Source organism: Strongylocentrotus purpuratus, unplaced genomic scaffold, assembly GCF_000002235.5.
Source record: "Strongylocentrotus purpuratus isolate Spur 01 unplaced genomic scaffold, Spur_5.0 spur5_scaffold_8, whole genome shotgun sequence".
Lineage (NCBI taxonomy): Eukaryota > Metazoa > Echinodermata > Echinoidea > Camarodonta > Strongylocentrotidae > Strongylocentrotus > Strongylocentrotus purpuratus.
Window position 1 is genome coordinate 6391330 of NW_022145614.1, and position 20448 is coordinate 6411777.

The window sequence follows — 20448 nt, forward strand, 5'->3', positions numbered from 1 at the left end:
CCCACTTCCCGTCAATTCTGCTCTCCCTCCGGCACTCCTTCATTCGATTACCCCTTGAAATACCAGCACAATTAGGATGAGCTATAATATGATATATCAACATAACTTACTGAAACATGGCTTTAAACTTTGATATCATCCTAATTATTAGCATGATTATAGTGCTTCGTTAGGAAGTCTATTTCTAGTTTTTTCCCCTTTAAAAAAAAATCTTTGTCTCTTTTTTTTCTTTCTTTCGGAACATGATGAATGCAAATGTTTGTTTAAACATCATAGTATTAGTAACGCGTTATACCAAAGGGCAAATGTTTTGACCCACCCCCCCCCCCCACACAAAAAGGCACCTAAAAAATGTGATAGCCTTTTATCTTTTCTTTCTTTATTTCCTTTTATTTTTTATCATTTATCTGTTGGTCATCGAAATACTCCCACTCCATTTTATGCTCTTAAAGTACTAATGGTCGCCTTCTTGGAAATTAGCTACACGATCCTATAATATCATATCGCATGATTATACAGTTTCGGGTGACAATTCTCCTGCTACAAAAAAGGACAAGGCTGATATTTTCCTGTTTTCAAATTATTTTTTTCTAACCAAGAATGAAAGTGCGTACATTCGATTTACGTCGACACAGCAACAACTGTGCGAGATAGCATAAATCATCAGCCGATAATTACCCTAATAACCTTATCAAACAGGCCTAATATTATGTTTATGGCGTATTAAAACATAATAACAACTTGACAGCGATTCTCCATGTTAATGCTTTGAATTTGTTATCCAGATATCTACACTAGAAGTTCGTACAGATTTTGTATCATGCTTCACAATATTTGAGAACGGTATATATCATTTTTGACTAATGGTCTTTGTCAATGTGCCTTGATTCTATTCTACCAGTATGATCAAAAGCGTTATAATATAACTCGTATCAACCACATCACCATAATATCAATACAATATCAGTTTTGGAATCGTTCATTTGCGTCAATGAATTACTTTTTATCAAAAGCGCCAAGGACATCGTCGGTAACATGGAAAAATATAGCTCATTCGTGCTAGCATGGTACTAGCATACTGTAACAATGTTTCGACGGAATGTTAAAACAGTAGAAATATAACTGATGCCTGTTCGACAAAGGTGATTATGAAAAAAAAAAAAATAATCTGTCGAAATTCTGAACAAAACTATTCCGACTGTGTGCACAGTCGTCTTGACCATTTTTTAGAATATATTTGTATAGTAACCTTTGAACTAGTTAACATAAATTGTGTTTACATTCCGCATGTCATTAACCACACAATCGGCGGTTGGACGACTTTTGGTATTAATAATGTATATAGTAACTTTTGTTGGATTTTTGATTCGTTGGTCTTGATCTAGATCCCGAGAACTAGGCTATATACTAACCAATGTTTTTTTCCTCATCATGCTCGTGGTGTTGGGTTTGTGGACTCCAGATTCGACCTTGACTTTTTAGCGCTTTTATTAACAGAACAAGGTTATGGATTTTCTGGTGTTTAGTCAATCTCGTATCAGCGTCACCATGGTTACGCCATCACTTAGGATATTGTTATCATTTATGTAACCATCCAAATCATAAGAGCCACCAATATATAAGATGATCAATCACCTTCATCATCTTTACCATCATCGTCATCATCATCAATTCGTTCTCCTGATCTCCTCCCTCATCTTTCATCATCATCATTATCATCATTATCAACCTCATCATCATCATCATCCTCCTGATCTTATATTCCTCCGCCTCCTCCTCCTTTACTTCTTCTTCTTCATCATCATCATCATCATCATCATCATCATTATCATTATCATCATCATCATCATCATCATCATTATCCTTTATTTTCAATCTAGTATATATCAGGCAAGAACTGATATCCCATAACAAATATTTTAGAACTTGTCTGGGTTTTGGTCGAGTTACTCACCTTGTGTCATATCTATTCCCTCTGGTACTGGGTGATGCGATCCCGATGATGTGATGTAATTGGTAGCATCTACATGAGATTGCAAGACAGCAGGATGAGGCGAACCATCCTCGCATTCAGGAGGCTGCTGCTTGATGTACCGACTATTCCCTGTCGTGTTCCCCCAACCTCCGGCATAGCTGACAGAGCACTGCGTTGTATCCATTCCCAGACCACCCCCGCCACTGATGGCTGCGGCGTTCATGTAGAGGCCGGTCGGAGTCGGAGGCGTCCCCGCGCTGCTGGCTGAGATGTACTCCCCACCCGCCATCGAGCAGCTAGTCATGAATCCACCATTGGGCGAGCAGGCGTTCGGTGCGCTGTTCGCAAGGTGTGGCGACATCGGGCCGCCGATCATACTCATGTTCATGTTCCCATCCATACCATTCATGTGGCCCATGTGATTCATACCAGCTTGCATGGCCTGTAGTCCGCCAGGAGCTACCTGGGCTGAATTCTGTCCAAACATATCCATACCTCCCATTCCTAGCATGTGATGAGGCATTGCGTTCATCATCGTGTACGGAGGTCGAAGAGCGTGGCATTTTCGTCGGAAACCTCGCGGTCGACGTCGAAATGAACCTTCTTCAAACATGAACTCACTGGCCGGGTCAATGGTCCAGTAGTGTCCCTTCCCTGGTCGCCCAAGTCCCTTGGGTAGCTTTATGAAACACTCATTGAGTGAGAGGTTGTGACGAACAGAGTTTTTCCATCCTTGATAGGGGCCTCGAAAAAATGGGAATCGTTGCATGAGAAATTGGTAAATCTCGCTGAGCGTCAACCGTTTGGCCGGTGAACTCTGGATCGCCATTACGATGAGAGCGATGTACGAATAGGGCGGCTTCTCATGACGACGAATACCCGCCCCGCCCTTCTTCACCTTTTCTCCACTCTCCGCTGGACTGGTGGGCGAGTCGGCTGGTATATCGGTGCTCGTGCATTGCTCCAGGCCGACTGAGTCGGCGGGCTGAACGGCAGGTACCGCTTGCTGGTGGGGCTGTGTCGTCTGCTGTTGTGTTTGCTGCTGATGTTGTTGTGGATGTTGTTGCTGAGGCGTGCCATGAAGTTGCTGATGAGGTTGCTGGTGATTGTGCTGGTGGTGGGCTACGTGATGGTTGTGGTGATGATGTTGTGGCGACTGGTTTTGGCCTTGCGACGGCGGCAAATGCTGGCCCGACATTGCAGTCGAGCTATGTAGGGCCGCAGACATACTCTCTAGTTGAGTCATCTGGAGAAAGTAGCAAATGACTCCAGCGGCAAATCAGATGTAGAAGTCCTAAAATCTATCTATTGTTGCTGAATGTTGAAAACAAAACTGCGACAGTTTCATTTAGAGTCTGGAAATGCAACAAATCGCAGAACATGTGAGTGAAATGGAAGCGATTGGAGTTTGAAGAGTTGCCCTACAGCAGGGCGATAGTTCAAGTTGACGCGGTAATCGACCAATAAATCCCGATAACAAACAAATCGTCTGCTTGGGGTTGAGTTCAACTCGCGTTGTGTATACTCCTATCTTCCTGTCGTCTTCTTAGCGGCTATCTAATGACACTGCAGTAGCACCTTGGTATATTGAATTATCAAACGCATCGATGTATGTTTTGTATTTCAAGAAAGTGAAAAGAATACACATCGGCATTTATTATTTTAGTCTCGCCCTTTCTGTTTATTTGCTAGCTGCAGCATTGTCGAAGTCAATATAGTACTTGTTAAAAATCAAAACTGGTAGATACAAAGAGAATGAGTTTTTGTATTTTCTCTTTACCCTCTACAAGATGAACACACGAGTTTTGATAGTAACAATTTTCCGAGAAAATGCCGAAGAAGATATGACCATCCCCTTATCCCAATATTTGGCGGAGTTGTTTTTCGAGCGAAGGAGGGGCTCCTGACTACAGGCGACTGAATGAAGCAAGAGATGAATGCCCGTGGTTACTACACAACCGGTGAAGCTGAAGCTAGCAGGCTAGATTGAGTGGTTGTACGACCGTTCTGAGTGAGGGAGGTGGATAGCAAGACAGTGTATGCATACTAGCTATCAATGAGATGGGTTAGTGCTGGCCACTCGCCCCCCACGTCGACTCAAAAGCATTTGCTTTATGTCAGGCGAAGTGAATCGTCCTCTCTCTCTCTCCACCTCTCCCATTCTCTTTCTCCTTCTCTCCTTCAATCTTGAGAATGACTCGCCTACTGAGCATGCGCAAATTTATGCAAATAAACCATCATTGATAAAGAGTTGTCTAATCTTTTTCCTAATCATACCACAAAATCATTTTGCTTGCGTGGGTATCAAACCGAATGTAAACCCTTGCATGACTTCCCTTTGTCATTATAAAAGCCACAAGAAAAAGGCGAAATATTGAAAAGCTTTATTGATTTGACATTTGGTGATGCATTATTTTATTGCGTACCACTTGACGTTGAACTTTCGTGACTACTGAAATGTGAAATCATAATAAACTCGGCACATCCGATCTTAGTCAAATTTCCTCTGTCTTCCTACCAAGAATGGACATTTTTTTAGGAACTCTTTATCTCATGATAGTTAAAGATTATTATTATTATAATGGTTTGTTTAGATTATGAATCGGGGGAAAGGAATGGAGATCACTGTGTATTGTCAAAATGGATGTTGAAGTATAGACAGTGTCAACTGATGCTTGATATTACTGTTTGTTGATGAAATTGTGCGCTAACGCGGTTTTCATTAATTTAAGAATGACGGAAGGTTTAAGGACATTACAATCCATACACAAGTCTGATTATAATTATCATTAATAACGGCATAATTAAAGTTTACATATCCATACGGGTTGTTGTTTAGGGGGGGGGGGTCCCAGTTTGTAAAACTCTGGTTTGAGTCATCAGTGCTGCATGTCCCATCTTACCTTCCATACTCGTGAGTCTCCATCTAATCCTGGAGTTTACATGGCCATATCATTTATTGGAACATTTCAGAGGAAAAAAAAACTATTCGGCGAGTTCGTCCAACATCTTGAATGAAAGAAGAAAGATAAAGAAAGTTTCAGAAATGACAACTTCTTACTCCAGAGCAATAAATGTTTATTTTGGTAATGTTGTGTGTTTATGAATAATACGAAGGCGCAATGGTTCAGCGGTAGAGCAGTCAGCAGTGATCTCGTCACCGGAAGGTCCCGGTTTCGAAACCAAGTCGATGCATTGGGCCCTTTGAAAATTAAGGAATTAATCCTCATTACCAAGTCCTTCAGGGAGGACTTAAAGCCATCGTTCCCCTGGTTGCTAACCTACAAGCAAACACAATGCTTTCTTAGCAGTCAGGTATAACAAACAAACAAACAAACAAACAAATATACATCTACAAAATTGACCTACTCATGCCAATGGCGTAAAGATTTGGGATTCTCGCGTTCAAAAGGGGTGGGGGCAACAAAATACTCACAAGATGTCTACTCCGCGCTAAAGTTTAAGTTAAAACCTTAGGCAGGGGCAATATTATTATCGAAAGACGCATATTGATATGTTATTACAGTATTACTTGCCTAGATACACAGAAAAATATAAGTGCACTAGCTTCTCGGAATGACCGAATATGTGGTTTGTAAGTAGACATTGGTTGTCAAGCGCAATTTGCACGATATGATGAAATTTCAGTTGGCCATTTATAATTTCAACACCATCAGATCCTAAATGTACAGATTTGACAATCGTGGAAGTTGTGTGAACTGGTTATAATGGTTTCGGGCTTTTCGAAACTCGTGTCCATCTTTTAATTTGATCATGATTATATTTCATTTTATTTATGTATTTGTTTCTCTAACATCATTCCAAACATAAATTTTCATTTAAATAACTGACTGAATATTAGTTTTTTTTCGACAATATAATAAATATATGTAATAAAAAAAAGCCTGTCAAATTAATGGTAACCATGGTAACGATATCTAAAAGAATCAGGGCAAAAGTGTTTGCAGTCCTTAAATATGGCTATTAAAGGGAATGTGTCTGTGATATGGTGTAATATTGAAGCCCTAAAAAAAAAGCGCTTCAAAATGATCAAGAAGTGCCTCAAAAAATAAAGAAATTTGAGTGACCGTAGTTTACCATACTCGTTTTCCCCAATAGACTGTAGTGTTATGAAAACCGTTTGTCAAACGGTTTTCAAAATTTGTAATTCCAATCATAAATATCTTGATAATCAGACAGGCGATCGGCTTGTAAAAGTCATGGGGTTCCTGATTGACCTAAAGGTTTATAATTATCATTGCAGCATGAGCTAAATCCAGAATTTTATTCAGAATCTGAGACAAAGTTACCGGATCCCTATAATGATCAAAATGCTTCCGACAATGACTCGCAAAGAAAAACAATTAAATAGAAAGATGGGTTTTCCTCAAATACAGGTGTATTATTCTTCCTACGAATGTTAAAGAGGCGCTTATTATTATCATTATCATTATTTATTTGACCAATCGGAAAACATACAGTGAGTATAACAATCAGATAATACATAGAAATATCATAATACATACACACAGCTTTATGGAAGTGGAGGAGGGAGAGAGAGAAGGGTACAATCTGCTGGTCAGGGGTGACAAAAGCAATTGAAATTGCTATTACTCGAAAGCATGTCACCCCCCCCCCCCCCCCGATGGTACACGCTTATGCAAAACACAGTGGAGTACCACCGCCTCCCCTAAAATAGACCCACAGGTTTCCAATTTGAAGTCAGGGGTACCTCCCCACCCCCCCCCCCCCAATGCACAATACCACAAAATATCAAATAGGCCTAATTAGTAGTTTTTTTTTTTTTTGGGGGGGGGGGGGGAGGATGGGGGGTAGCGTTCATGTAGCTAACATAACGTGCATGGTCCCCCTAATCAAACAATTTTCGGGAAACGCCGTTGTATGCAAATTAATGATTTCTGAATTTCAAAAAAAAGGGCAAAGAAATATTGAGCCTTTATATAGGAAAAATCGCGGAGGGTCTACGATTATATTCGGTTCGGGTTTGATGTTGAGGTTCAACGCAAGTGACAGGGGGAGGAATTAGCCTAAAAAATACGACCCAACGGAGTCATTCCCAGTGCCTCGCCACGTAAATCAAATGCTGATGGTCTAAAGAGGACTGCAGTAATTGTCCCAGCAGCAGGCTTCCGAGGATCTTCTTTCCCACAATCAGGGTAAAGGGGCAAAATACTAGTATATCTCGTTTGAGGGGACTGTTTGCTGATTTCTTAAAATTTTTGAAGGGGTTCGGTGTGGGAGAATTACATTAACCCTAGATATTTTGCTCCAGTCCAAAATGAATTAAGGAGATACAAGAAAACGCTTCCATACTAGATTAATAGAGAAGAAAAAAAATAATTTCCTTGAAGGCAGAATAGTTCATATTTTGTTATAGTGGCGGATGTAGCCCCCCCCCAAGGAAAAGCAATATGGTAAATTAACAGAGCAATAATAGAAAAAAGAGGCGTAGGCCTATGCTGGTGAACATTTTGGGGATTTATGCCCCCCTCCCCCCTGTCAGAGAAATCCTGTAGCCGCCACTGTGTACGATGGTAAGATCCAGACCAATCTGACTTTTAAAAATATTTTATTGATGATCTATGAGGCGATGCGATTGGGTGTTTTGTTCCACGGTGGAGGCGATACAGAGGCTGATCGAGGGTAAGGGTGTCGACGTCTTAGGTGGTCCCCCGAGATCGAGGGCGGAGTCGAGGTCGTAATCAAACAGGTAAGTATCGAGATCGTACACCGCTGCACCCTCCATTCAGGGAAATAGGGGCGAGGAAATTTGATTGTACAGGGGCGGTTCAAGGAGGAAAAAAAGGATGGGGGGGAATTTTTCATAAACAGTCATTATTTTATTAGAATGGGAATCCCGCACGTCCTCTATGGGCTCGAAGGGGCGGCAGGAGCTGTGTTTTCGACCTTTTCCCTTTTGTCCCCACAGGGGCGACCGTCTCCGTCCCTCTCTTCTCTGCTATCATTTATCTGTAGGCATATAGGCCTTGATTAAGTTACCTTTGAATAGGCCTGCCATTACTTGTCAAAAGTACTGAAGTAATTTTTTCATCACTATTCTTGCGATATTCTTTTTTAGAGATCACCTAGTTATTAACCCCTCTTGGCAATATTCAGCAATTCGGAATTTCATTCCGAACTAAAACAATGCTATTCCAGATAAGGGGTGAAAAAACAGCCAAATGATATCACAATATATACAACTTATACCTAATTATGACCAGTGATTCAAAAAATTTGCATGAAAACCATTGCGGATTCAAATAACAGTCATACAAGATTTTAAAATTAAAAAAAATGAAAGGGAGTAGACTACCCCTAAAGAAAGCAACAACAAAAAAGGGGGAAAAATAGAGAAGCAGATTGTTAAAAGTTTAAACGAAATCGGACTAAATTTGATTTCGTTTTAAATTATTTTCGTGCAAGCTGTATACCTATTTGCACATTGAATTGGCTGAATCTGTTACTTTTCTGCTTTCAAACAAATTAAATTATTGCAAGGGTTGGATTGCCCTTTAAAGATGTGCCTGTCCGTGTCAATAACCTACAACATATTCTGCGAAGAAATAAAGGAACTGTGTCGGTAAAATGAATTACTACTTTTATCAAGCAAGCTTATATTATGCATGTTTATGTTTTCTGTAATATAGGTTATAAACAGAAGTATGCGCATACAGACATACACCAAAAATGAGAATAATAGGATTATGGCGTGGATAGCGACGACGAGTTGCGAACTATGGAGTACCACTGAAACATCAACGGTTTTAAGCTTATTAGCAAGATCTGGTGTGTGAATATGTGAACTGTAATGACTTCGCGGATTAGAAAGGCGCGGATTTGAGAGACACCCATGTTTTCGTGCCTAAAAGATATATTTACTCAACACCTGAAGTTTCATTCACGACTCGCAAAACACGACATTGCAGTAACTCCTTGGTAATAACGAACTAGTTTGAGCCGCGTAATGAAAGAGAGGGCGTGACGGACCACAAATGCCTTGCGGGTAGCGACTGGAGGAAAGTTTTGCAATACCTTCCACCACGTGACTCCCACAACGATAATTGAGCGTGAAGTTGGGCCGATAATACGCCCCGTTGAGCGACAGCTAGGCTCGGGTATCACTCTGTTTTCAGCAACATGAAACCACGATAAAAACTTCTTAAAATTCCACCATAATTTCACCTTCAATATGAGGAGGACCAACCACCAAGTTGTGACGTGTTAACGAGGACCAGTTCACACCTACAGTGAGGAAATCATAATAGGAATGACCCATTATTGATCCTAATCGCGTGAAGTGGAATGCCATAATTCTTAGTGTGAACATTTTACTCAGTACAGTAATTTTAGAGATTTATTCGAACTGTGCGGTTTGAGATAGCCTAGGTACTAGGATGCTGATGATATGACTGAAAATGTCATTAAAATACTTATCCACTTATAATTTTCCTCCACTTTATCTAATCCTTACCATTAGCAGGGAGCTTTCTTGATATTCCATGTTCGCACTCTCCCTGTCATTCTCTTCCTTCCCTTTTCATGAGGGATTAGGACTGGAAAAAGCTACGGCCGCAGAAGCTGTGTAAAAACAATTCATATGGAAGTAGACTGCTAATACGACTTTACGTGTGCCTAGTATTGTCATCACTACCACCGATCCACCACCTGTCTTACCATGGAATTAGTTCCATCATCATCATTATCATCATAATCATCATCATCATCACCATCATCATCATCATCATCATCATCATCTGCATCATCACCATCTTCATCATCATCATCATCATCATCACCATCTTCATCATCATCATCATCATCATCACCATCATCATCACCATCATCATCTGCATCATCACCACCTTCATCATCATCATCATCATCACCATCTTCATCATTATCATCATCATCACCATCATCATCACCATCTTCATCATCATAACCCCCCCTTCCTACCCTGACTGACATTATTACCACTATTAGTATTACCATGATTACATTTACTACTGTCATTTTCTAACATTGCTGGGAGAAATAGGAATATCATCAACATCATCATCATCACCAACCCTTCCTACCATCATCATCACTAACCCTTTCTACCGTTACCACTACCATCACCATCACCATCACCATCACCGCCCTCCTCTTACCATTACCACTATCACCAACCCCTCCTACATGTACCATTTACCGCATCATCACCAGCCCCCTCCCACCATTACCATTACCATAACCGACATCATCACCAACCCTCTCCTATCATTACCACTACCACTATCATCACCAACCCCAACCTACAATTTCCACTACCATCATCACCCCTACCATTACCACTACCATCATCATCATCATCACCACCCCCTCCTACCATTTCCACTACCATCATCACCACCATCCCCCTCCTACCATTACCACTACCAACACCATCACCAACCCTTCCTACCATTACCGCTACCATCATCATCATTACCAACCCTACCTACCATTACCATCATCATCACTAAACCCCTCCTACTTTTACCACTACCATCATCATCATCAACCCCCTCTTTACTATTACCACTACCATCATCATCACCAACCCCCTTCTACCATTTCCACTACCATTATCATCACCAACCCTGCCTACCATTACCACTGACATCATTATCACCAACCCTCTCCTACCATTACCGCTACCATCATCATCATCAACCCCTCCTACCACTACAACTACTATCATCACACCAACCCCCTTCTACCTTTTCCACAACCATCATCATCACCAACCTTTTCCTACCATTAGCACTACCATCATCATCACCGACCCCCTCCTACCATTACCACTACCACTACCATCATCATCACTAACCCTTCCTACCACTACCATCATGATCATTATCACCACCCCCTTCTACTATTACCACCACCATTATTATCACCAACCCCCTCCTCCATTACTAACCCTTCATACCATTACCGCTACCATCATCATCGCAAACCCCCTCCTACCATCATCATCCCCAACCTTTTCCTACCATTACCACTACCACCATTATCACCACCCCCTCCTACCATCACCACCACCATCATCATCACCAACCCCCTCCTACCATTACCACTACCATCATCATCACCAACCCCCTCCTACCATTACCACTACCACCATCATCACCAACCCCCTCCTACCATTACCACTACCATCATCATCACCTATGAAAATGAACCTGGGTAAAGCCGCCACCTGTCACCGGGTCCCGCCCTCCGTGAGTGATGCCCTCCTGCCTGACAGACGGAAGGTCAATCTCCAACGCTAACTAGATGGAAAGAGAAGAAAGAGAGGAAGGCAGGATAAGCGATGGGGTGACGAGAAAAGAAAGGAAAGAGAGTTAATGACAGAAGAATGAAAGATGGTACATCATTTATCAATATCACTTTAATGGCGGACAGAATAATGTTTCACTCAAAGTCATGTTCATAGTGCATGAATAAAAAGCAACATTTTTATGTCGCATGTTTTGACACATTATAATCATTTGCATATTTCAAAACAAGAATATCAGGCTTCATATTTCCAAACAACCGTACTGAAACAACATAGATTTATTGTTAACTTTTGCAACCATATTGAAAATGAAAAGATGAAGGAAAAATACATAGGCCTAGATGCATTCATACATAGTAAATGTATTCATATTTACATAATAAAAAGGTGGTCTCTAGTCTGAATCACTATGATACTAGTTTGAAAAATTCACTTGGACAGTTATTTTGTTTACCCAATCGAGCTAATGTCATATTCATTCCGCAATGTCTACACATAAGGACATATTATTGGTGTTACCGTGTCAAAATGTCAATAAACAGCTTCAGACAGCTTCATTTTTTTCTCTTTTTTTTTCTAAATAAACTAATCTGCTTGTTTTAAATCAAGGAATCCTCAAATCCACGTAGTTGAAACACTCTCTACAAAGGCGTAAAATACATACTAAAATAGAATATTGTCATTGCAAATAATTATAAACAAAGATACGGAAATGCCTATATAAACAGTGAATTTATGCATATTGTGTTTAATATGCGCACATAAATATTTGATGTGATCATACCGATAAATGAATAAGGCTATTACGGATTATTGAGAGGAAATATAACGAAAATTGACGATAGAATTAAAACCCCTTCGACTCATTTGAATATTCAGAGGGTCTGCAGAGATCAAGATGGAGAGATGGATAATGTTATGAGAAGGAGAGGGATGGAGAGAGGGGGAGAGGAGAGAGGGGAGAGGGAGATATATATATATATAGAGAGAGAGAGAGAGAGAGAGAGAGAGAGAGAGAGAGAGAGAGAGAGAGAGAGAGAGAGAATATGCATAGGGAGAGAGGGAGAGATAATGTAATTAGAAGGAGAGAAAAGAGAGGGGATGGAGAGGAAAGACAGGAAGAGAGAGAGTGTGAAAAGAGAGAGAGAGAGAGAGAGAGAGAAAGAGGGAGAGAGACTCAGAGAGAGAGAAGAGGAAGATTGAAGAACTAAAGACCCATCCATCCATCCATCTCTCACACCAGCCATCATCCCATCTCATCGCGAGCCCTAGCTAGCTAGCCCCGCATGCCTAGCCTAACCAAGCCAATGTCATGGTCATAGGGGCTTCACAAGACAAATAGTGGGCAGATGAACGGGAGAGGGTCTGCATTATGCATGACGTGAAAAGCCACGGGCTCTACCCATAATGCTCTCGCTTTTATCCCCCTTGTCCGATGACAGATTGGGGGCTCACTTCAGCAATGCCTCTAGGCTTGCTCCAAGACGTCTTCATTATTCCATCATTATTTCAACTGGGGTATTGTGAACACAATGCGTGCAGCGCTTGGTTATATTGACGGCATCATCAGATAAAGATGACATTTTCTTTGAAAGAATATTATTATCAACCGATAAGGAAAGGAACTGCCAACGAAAGAGTCCCGTACAAGCATTGAAATAGTACGCAAATATTGAAGTGGAAGCGAATGACTAAATTCATCCTTCAATATTCAATCCAAAATGTATTTGATATAGTGCTCTTTCCTTGTAGTTACAAAACGCTGCACACATTTTTTATATTTTTTTTAAAAATTTATTTATTATTATTTTTTTTTAAACAATTTCCGAGGTATTTAAATGACAGAGGTGTAAAGAGGTTTGAAAGAATATTATTATCAACCGATAAGGAAAGGAACTGCCAACGAAAGAGTCCCGTACAAGCATTGAAATAGTACGCAAATATTGAAGTGGAAGCGAATGACTAAATTCATCCTTCAATATTCAATCCAAAATGTATTTGATATAGTGCTCTTTCCTTGTAGTTACAAAACGCTGCACACATTTTTTATATTTTTTTAAAAATTTATTTATTATTATTTTTTTTTTTACAATTTCCGAGGTATTTAAATGACAGAGGTGTAAAGAGTGGTCGATTATAATACTGAAAATGTTTTTAAAAAACATGGTGAAAATGATCAGGGCGAAAGGCGTATAGAAACCCACTGAGCTTGAAGCTTGTGTTGGAAAATACATGTACGACTAGACATAGCATGATAACTTACCCCCCCCCCCCCCCACCGGCCCACCACCACCACCACCACCCTCTGCACCGAAACACCACACTCAGAATGATCCATGTACCCTTACATGCAAATGTGACAAATTAACATGAACTAGGCCTTATCACTTTTCAATGTGTCAATAATTAAATTATATCTGATCCCAAACACTAGCATTTATACCACTCATATAAGAACAATTTTGGATTTAAATGATCTATACCTTTCCAAAAAGGTCATTTTACGCCGTTTAACAAAATAACAATTGATCTGATTTTATGTTGTTTTAGTTCAATGAGGCCTCAAGTCGGTTAAATTGTGTTTAATGATATTCAGTTCAGTTGAGTATTGTTCAGTTTATTTCAACATACATCAGTGTCGATTCACTTCAATCAAAATTCAACTTCATTCCAATGCAGTTCAAATGAATTCGATCCATTTCATTTCAGCTGAATACATGAGAGGAAGAAGTACCCAAGTCCATCTCAATAACTTTAAAGTTATCAAGTTAAAAAAAAAAATCAAAAAAAAAAAATCATAAGTATTTAGAGACAGAAAGGTTACATCTTCATAATATATTGAAATTGATGATGAAACATTACCATTTAATCGTATCTCAAATATCTTTCTTAAATAACTGGGAAGCTGTTTTAACGGACATGGATCCCTTCTAGCTCTCATGTATCCAGTTGAATTCAGTTCAGTTTATTTCAATTAATTCCAGTGCAGTTTAATCGAACAAGTCGGTTTAGTCTACTTTATCACTTTCTTTATTTTATTCAAATTGTTATAAACTCTGCAGTGACTAATCAATAGGTGCGCACAGGAACCATTCCTAGCTACTTATTTGTGGCCCTACAATTTTTCAGGCTTCATTTAATACGTATGTATGATTTCTCAAAACGATTTCAAAACGACTATATTGAGCGAAACATAAAATAACAAAAGATTCGCCTCCATGTAACCGTGATGAATTTTCGCAGAAATTGTTGAGTTGGCGCATGAAAGCGAGATCACACTTGACATAATGCTTGGCTGCTTTCATTTTTTTGCAATGTCTCTTCAAACTGATCATCCCTTCAGGCAACTGCTCTGACGGGCAATGAAAAATTACGCTGCCTAAAAACAATTTGTGGTAAACAATGGTCGACCTTTGAGTAAGAACTATGTAAACACGGTGACCTCTGGATCGTCTTGGTAGACCCACCTACCTCCATCTCCTCCCGTCTTCACCCCGCCTGCGATTCCTCACAAGTCACAAGTTCATCCTAGCCTCCTAGGCCCTCTCACGAAGAAGGAGGAGAATTCAAGATCTACATCATCTTCTTGCCTTCCATGACTGTCTATCATGTTCCTCGGCTTATGTCAGCCATTTTCGCCATACGTACATTTAGAGTTATACACATGTGAATTTTATAGTAACGAATTACTACTTTCACCTGTAACACACCCACTCTAAATACGCTATTTTCGTAATGTAACCAAATTTGATGCAAACGTCTTTGAGAAGTGCCTCGATACAAACTATTTTATTCACCTGATAAGAACAATAATATCTCAATAGACAGAATCCGAACTGCATACATTACTTGTTGCCAGGTTGGATAACAGTTATGGCTTGCCCCACCTAGCAATACTTAATATATGCACTTTGCATTCTGACTATTGAAATACTAATATTCTTTACAGTATATCAGGTGAATGACATAATTTGTGTAGAGGCATTTCACAAAGATTAATGTATTATATTTGGTTACATAACGAAATACATTTTGAAATTGTTTGATTTGATTTTTGATCAATAAATAATTAGAAAAAGAAAGCCCGATTCATTGCACATGTATTTCAAAAGTCGGAGAGCAGATAGCATTTATCGGGTGTTATTACAGTGTAGGTCGGATTAAGGACATCCATTATGTTCATGATCGGATAAAGAGATGGGGATCTGTCCTGCTTATCCAGCTGACTTTTGATATTTGCGTTGCAGAGGATTTTTTGTTGTTTTCGCTTTGATTTTTTTTCTTCTTCTGTTCATGCTCTATTTATTTCATGTCTTTTGATTACTGTCTAGCTGACAGCTTATCTGAGAAACAAGTTGGCTTGAAAAGAAAATATTGTATGTTATATACTGAAAACAAATATGCATATTTAATCTAACAAAGATGATGTTGCTGTGTCGGGCAAATATCAGGCAAGTTTGAGGTTCGTCAAGAATACTCATAATTTGGAAGATGGATGCGAAAAATGGTGCATTCACAAATTCTTTGGTTATCTTACACAGGGAGGCAACGTTTATTCAAGTTCAAGTTCAAATTTTTATTTCCATTTTCAACAAGGAAAATACAAATTACATACAATAAATAAATTACAGACAACCTTTTACAAAAGTAATTTCTCAAGTGTACATGTTAATTTACTTTGCATAACAAAGAACATTATTTATATTATTATAAATTAAGTTACAAGGAATTATAAGATAATCATATCATGCAATCTAAATCAAGAACAACAAAAAAAATGTTGCTGTATATATTTTACATATAAAGTGAAAATGGAGCGATTTTAGAACGTACTTTTTTTTCAGCAATTCATTCATTGATACATCTGAGTGCTCAAATTACACTGGGCGTGCAAAGATCACATATCATAAACAACAGTGATGTGTTCCAATTTTGTTTTCATATCCTGGTAATAATTGAATGACTGTATTGTCATCTTCCTGTATGATATGAAATCGAAGCCAATAAAATATACTAATTAGACAAAAATATAATCTTCGACTGAGCATAATACTTCCGATTATCTAAATCTCACTTTCAGTTCTAACAAAGAGGACTGGGTTTTTATTTTAGTTGACCTCGATCCGAAGAAGTCGATGAATTGATTTTGAAAGCGTTAAGAATTAAAGCCAAAAATCAAGTTCATTGCGTAAATGAAAAAGTTGAAAGTTTTGTTCAGGAAAAAGATATCATAAATGTTTAGTTTTATAGACAATTATATATAAGTTTGTATGCATGGAAAAAAAAACATAGGAGTTGTGGTCGTCGTCGTCATAGTAGTATTAGTAGTACTGGTAGTGGTAGTAGTGGTGGTGGTAGTAGTAGTAGTAGTAGTAGTAGTAGTAGTAGTGGCAGTAGTAGTAGTGGTACTATTATAATTAGTACAGGTAGTGGTAGTAGTGGTAGTGGTAGTAGTAGGAGTAGTAGTAGTAGTAGTAGTAGTAATAGTAGTGATAGTAGCAGTAGTAGTAATAGTAATAGAAGTAGTAGTAGTAGTAGTAGTAGTAGTAGTAGTAGTAGTAGTAGTAGTGGTAGTAGTAGTTGTGGGAAAAGTAGTAATAATAGTAGTAGTAGTTGTAGTATACTAGTAAAATAGTAGTAATACTATACAGTAGAAGTAGTAGTAGTAATAGTAGTAGTATTTTCATTATTATTGTCATTATCAATAGTTTAGTAGTAGCAGTAGTAGTAGTAGTAGTGGTAGTAGTAGTAGTGGTAGTAGTAGTAGTAGTAGTAGTAGTAGTAGTAGTAGCAGCAATAGTAGCAGTAGTAGCAGTCGCATCAGCAGCAGCGATAGTATAGTATATTTATATTGATTTCGATTAAATAGGCGTGACAGAAACCACTTTCAAAGTGGTTTAATTAATATTGCTACTAGTGCTAGTTTGAATGATTTAGCTTGAATAAATAAGAGCGTGAACCCATACAAAAAAAAATGAATAAGGATACGACGGAGTAAATTTGGGAAAGCAGATGAAAGCATAAAAACGAGAGAATCAGAAGGTTTCAATAAACAAATCAACAAAGCTACGAACGATTTTTTCAAATGGGATTTTACATCAAATGGAAAATCTCTTTTTTCTTACAGCTTTCTGGTTAAAGGGAGTTTTTTTTTTTTGATAAGTTTTATTGGTCAGAAAACACAATGATTTACAAAATATGCGTTACATCTTTTTGCACAAAAATAATGAATAATCATATTGTTTCACACTTACAATCTTGGGGTTTCACATTTCAGTGTAACATTAAAAAACATAGCATGATACTTCTGTATACCCCGGCCGCACAGACGATACGACAATCAGGCCGACACTAAATGGAAAGAGAGAGGCCAAGAAGTAAAGAACATTTATAGCCCCTCTCTCCCCCGCCGGTCCGTAGTCGGCCCGGCTGCACCGCCGGGGCATAACGCATGATATAATCTGACCTTTTCTATTACATAATAGAACATAGTACATCAAATACACTACCACATAAATAAACCAAAAAAAATGTAACAAAAACAAATAAATCTATCCCCTGAAACGTTTTGCACATAATATATAACATTATCATTATGCAACACGGAAATACTTTTTTTTTTTTGCCACTTTGCCATATGCTTCTCAAATTTGTTTTTCTTTCTTGCAATAGCTTCTTCAGTGGATTTATAAGACAAAATATAATTATTAAATTGTTTCAAACTAGGTATACTCTCTTGATATTTACAACGTAGAATGAACTGTTTACCAAGTAAAATAAGAAAATTAAAAGCTGAGGTGGCTTGACTTTTTGGTTCGGTAATTCCAAATAAAATGATTTTGCCTGTAAGAAAATAATTGGGATTAAAATCAGTCACTCTTCTGCGTAGCGCATTCCTAAAGGCTGTAATCTTAGGACATGTAAAAAATAAATGGTCCATTGTCTCGGGTGTCGCATTGCAAAAAGAGCACAGCGAGCTATTTTTTCTTCCTATACGTGCCAGCCATTCATTAGTTGGGATTAGATTATTCAAAATTTTAAAATGCGTAATTCGGAGTCTGGAGTCAATTGTAACATTTGCTGGTAGAGTGAAGAGATTTGACACTTGTTGCTCATTCATATTATACAGCTCATTGAAACGAGTAAATACTTTAGAAATTTCTGGGTTATTAAGTCTTAGAAAAGTACGATAAAGTTGCTTCGTCATTATATTATGGATTTGTTTGAATTCGGAATCACAGAAAATAGTAAGAAAATCTCTTAGATCTTTAACGAGATGGTGATAGTTTTGCTGCAAAAAGAAATGCTTCCATGCTCCTGGTATTTTTTTATAACAATCTAGCAATACAAAATACTCAGTGAATTTTAAATCCTTTTCTTTACAGTCTTTCCATCGAAGTGGACGTCCAAATTCATCTAACATATCTGCAATTTTTACAAAACCCTTTTCTTTTATTTCTGGTTTAAATATAGATTTTCCGTTTAATATGATAGTTTTGTTATTCCAGATACATTGGTTAGCAATATCGGGTTTTCTATTCAAAAGACTCCATGTTTCTAAAATTTCCCTGAACCATTTTGACACTTCAATGTTTAAATATTTCATATCAAAATTACAATAAAAAATATATTCTCCGCCAACTGGTGACAATAATTCTAAGCATATGTTTTTCCAACCTATAGAATTTGACGTGAATAGTCTTGTCACCCATTTAATTTTCTGAGCTTGAAGAATCGATTTAATACAAGTCATCTTTAAACCTCCCTCATTGTACTCCTTTACCAAGACTTCACGTTTTATTCTATCTGGGCCGCCCCATACAAATTCGTATAGTACTGTGTTAACCTTATGAATAAATGAATCGGGAATGGACACAATGCTGGCTACATATAACAGCTGGGAAATAGCAAAAGTTTTAACTATTTGAATTTTTCCATATAGTGACAGATTCCTGGCTTTCCATAAGTTCAGTTGAGATTTGATTTTGGATAAAATTCTTTGGAGTTGTGACATTCTATCTTCAAAAGAGTAGGAGATATCGATTCCGAGTATTGTCAAAACAATAAAGGGAGTTGGTAACTTTGTTCAGATGAGAGAAAATGGTGCTAAGGTAATGACTTCAATGCTAGATGTACAATTAAAGATAATCTGAAAGTTTGAGTGAAAATCAACCATTATTATAGAAATACAAAGTTTGGGGAAATTTTAAAAATGGGCTGGACAGCGATTATTTACAATTTTGTTATTTTGGGATGACCCTGTGGATGTATTATAAGCACTAGAAAATTTAGCCCCTAAAACACTTCTGGTTTTGAGAAAAATTGAATATTAAAATTTACCGGTGCTCCCGGTAAATTTTGATAAATTTCAAATAGCGCTTACGGCCATACAATGGTAGCTGCGACCATGAAAATCTCAAAATATGTAGTTGTGATATGTAATTTTACTAATTTCCAAACGGGAATAGCCAATCGGTCGATTTTAGTTAAGAAACATTGTTTTATGGCTTACTTAATATCATGACCTTGAGAGAGCTATACAACATAAAGAGTTTATTATTTACAATTTCATAACTTTAGACTCGATTTCAACCGCGACAACGATCACTAAATATTGTAGGATCGCATATGCTTCCAATATGTTAATTTTAACCAAATTCATGACCCCATACCAAAACTTTGTATTACCTCAATTAGATTATTACAATTTAATTACATTTTAGGTGAATTAAAATCGTCACAAAGCAATAAAGTGGCTCAATATACCATTTCAGACATTTGAGTGTTAAAAGATTTTCAAAAGCCTATTTTATGTCTTATTTCATGGAAAAACGGTTTGGGAAATTCAAAAATGGTTTAGAGAATTTACTTTTAGCGGGTATCACACAGAAAACCATAAATATCTCTGTGGTTTAAGAATTTATAAAGGTTTTTCTGCATGTTATAGAGGGTCAGTACAGTAGAAGGAATATAAAATTTCATACAAAAAATTACGCAAGTTTTTTCAACAATCTTCAATAATGTTACCGAGTCACTTTAAGAAATATTTCTAAATATTTCTAAATTCATCCATCTTCTCTTCTCTTGATAGATGTACTAAAATATTCAAATTGATGGATGTTTCTTTCCTTGTGACCTAGTG

General features: G+C 38.0%; 1 protein-coding gene across 1 annotated transcript; it reads right to left on the bottom strand.

Annotated features, from left to right (window-relative positions):
- Positions 1-1846: 1846 nt before the first annotated feature.
- Positions 1847-4099, bottom strand: LOC100892692 (forkhead box protein F1-A). The gene has a single exon (XM_030975701.1). It carries the CDS (start codon positions 3219-3221, stop codon positions 1947-1949), a length of 1275 nt encoding a protein of 424 aa, XP_030831561.1. The 5' UTR covers positions 3222-4099; the 3' UTR covers positions 1847-1946.
- Positions 4100-20448: the final 16349 nt, after the last annotated feature.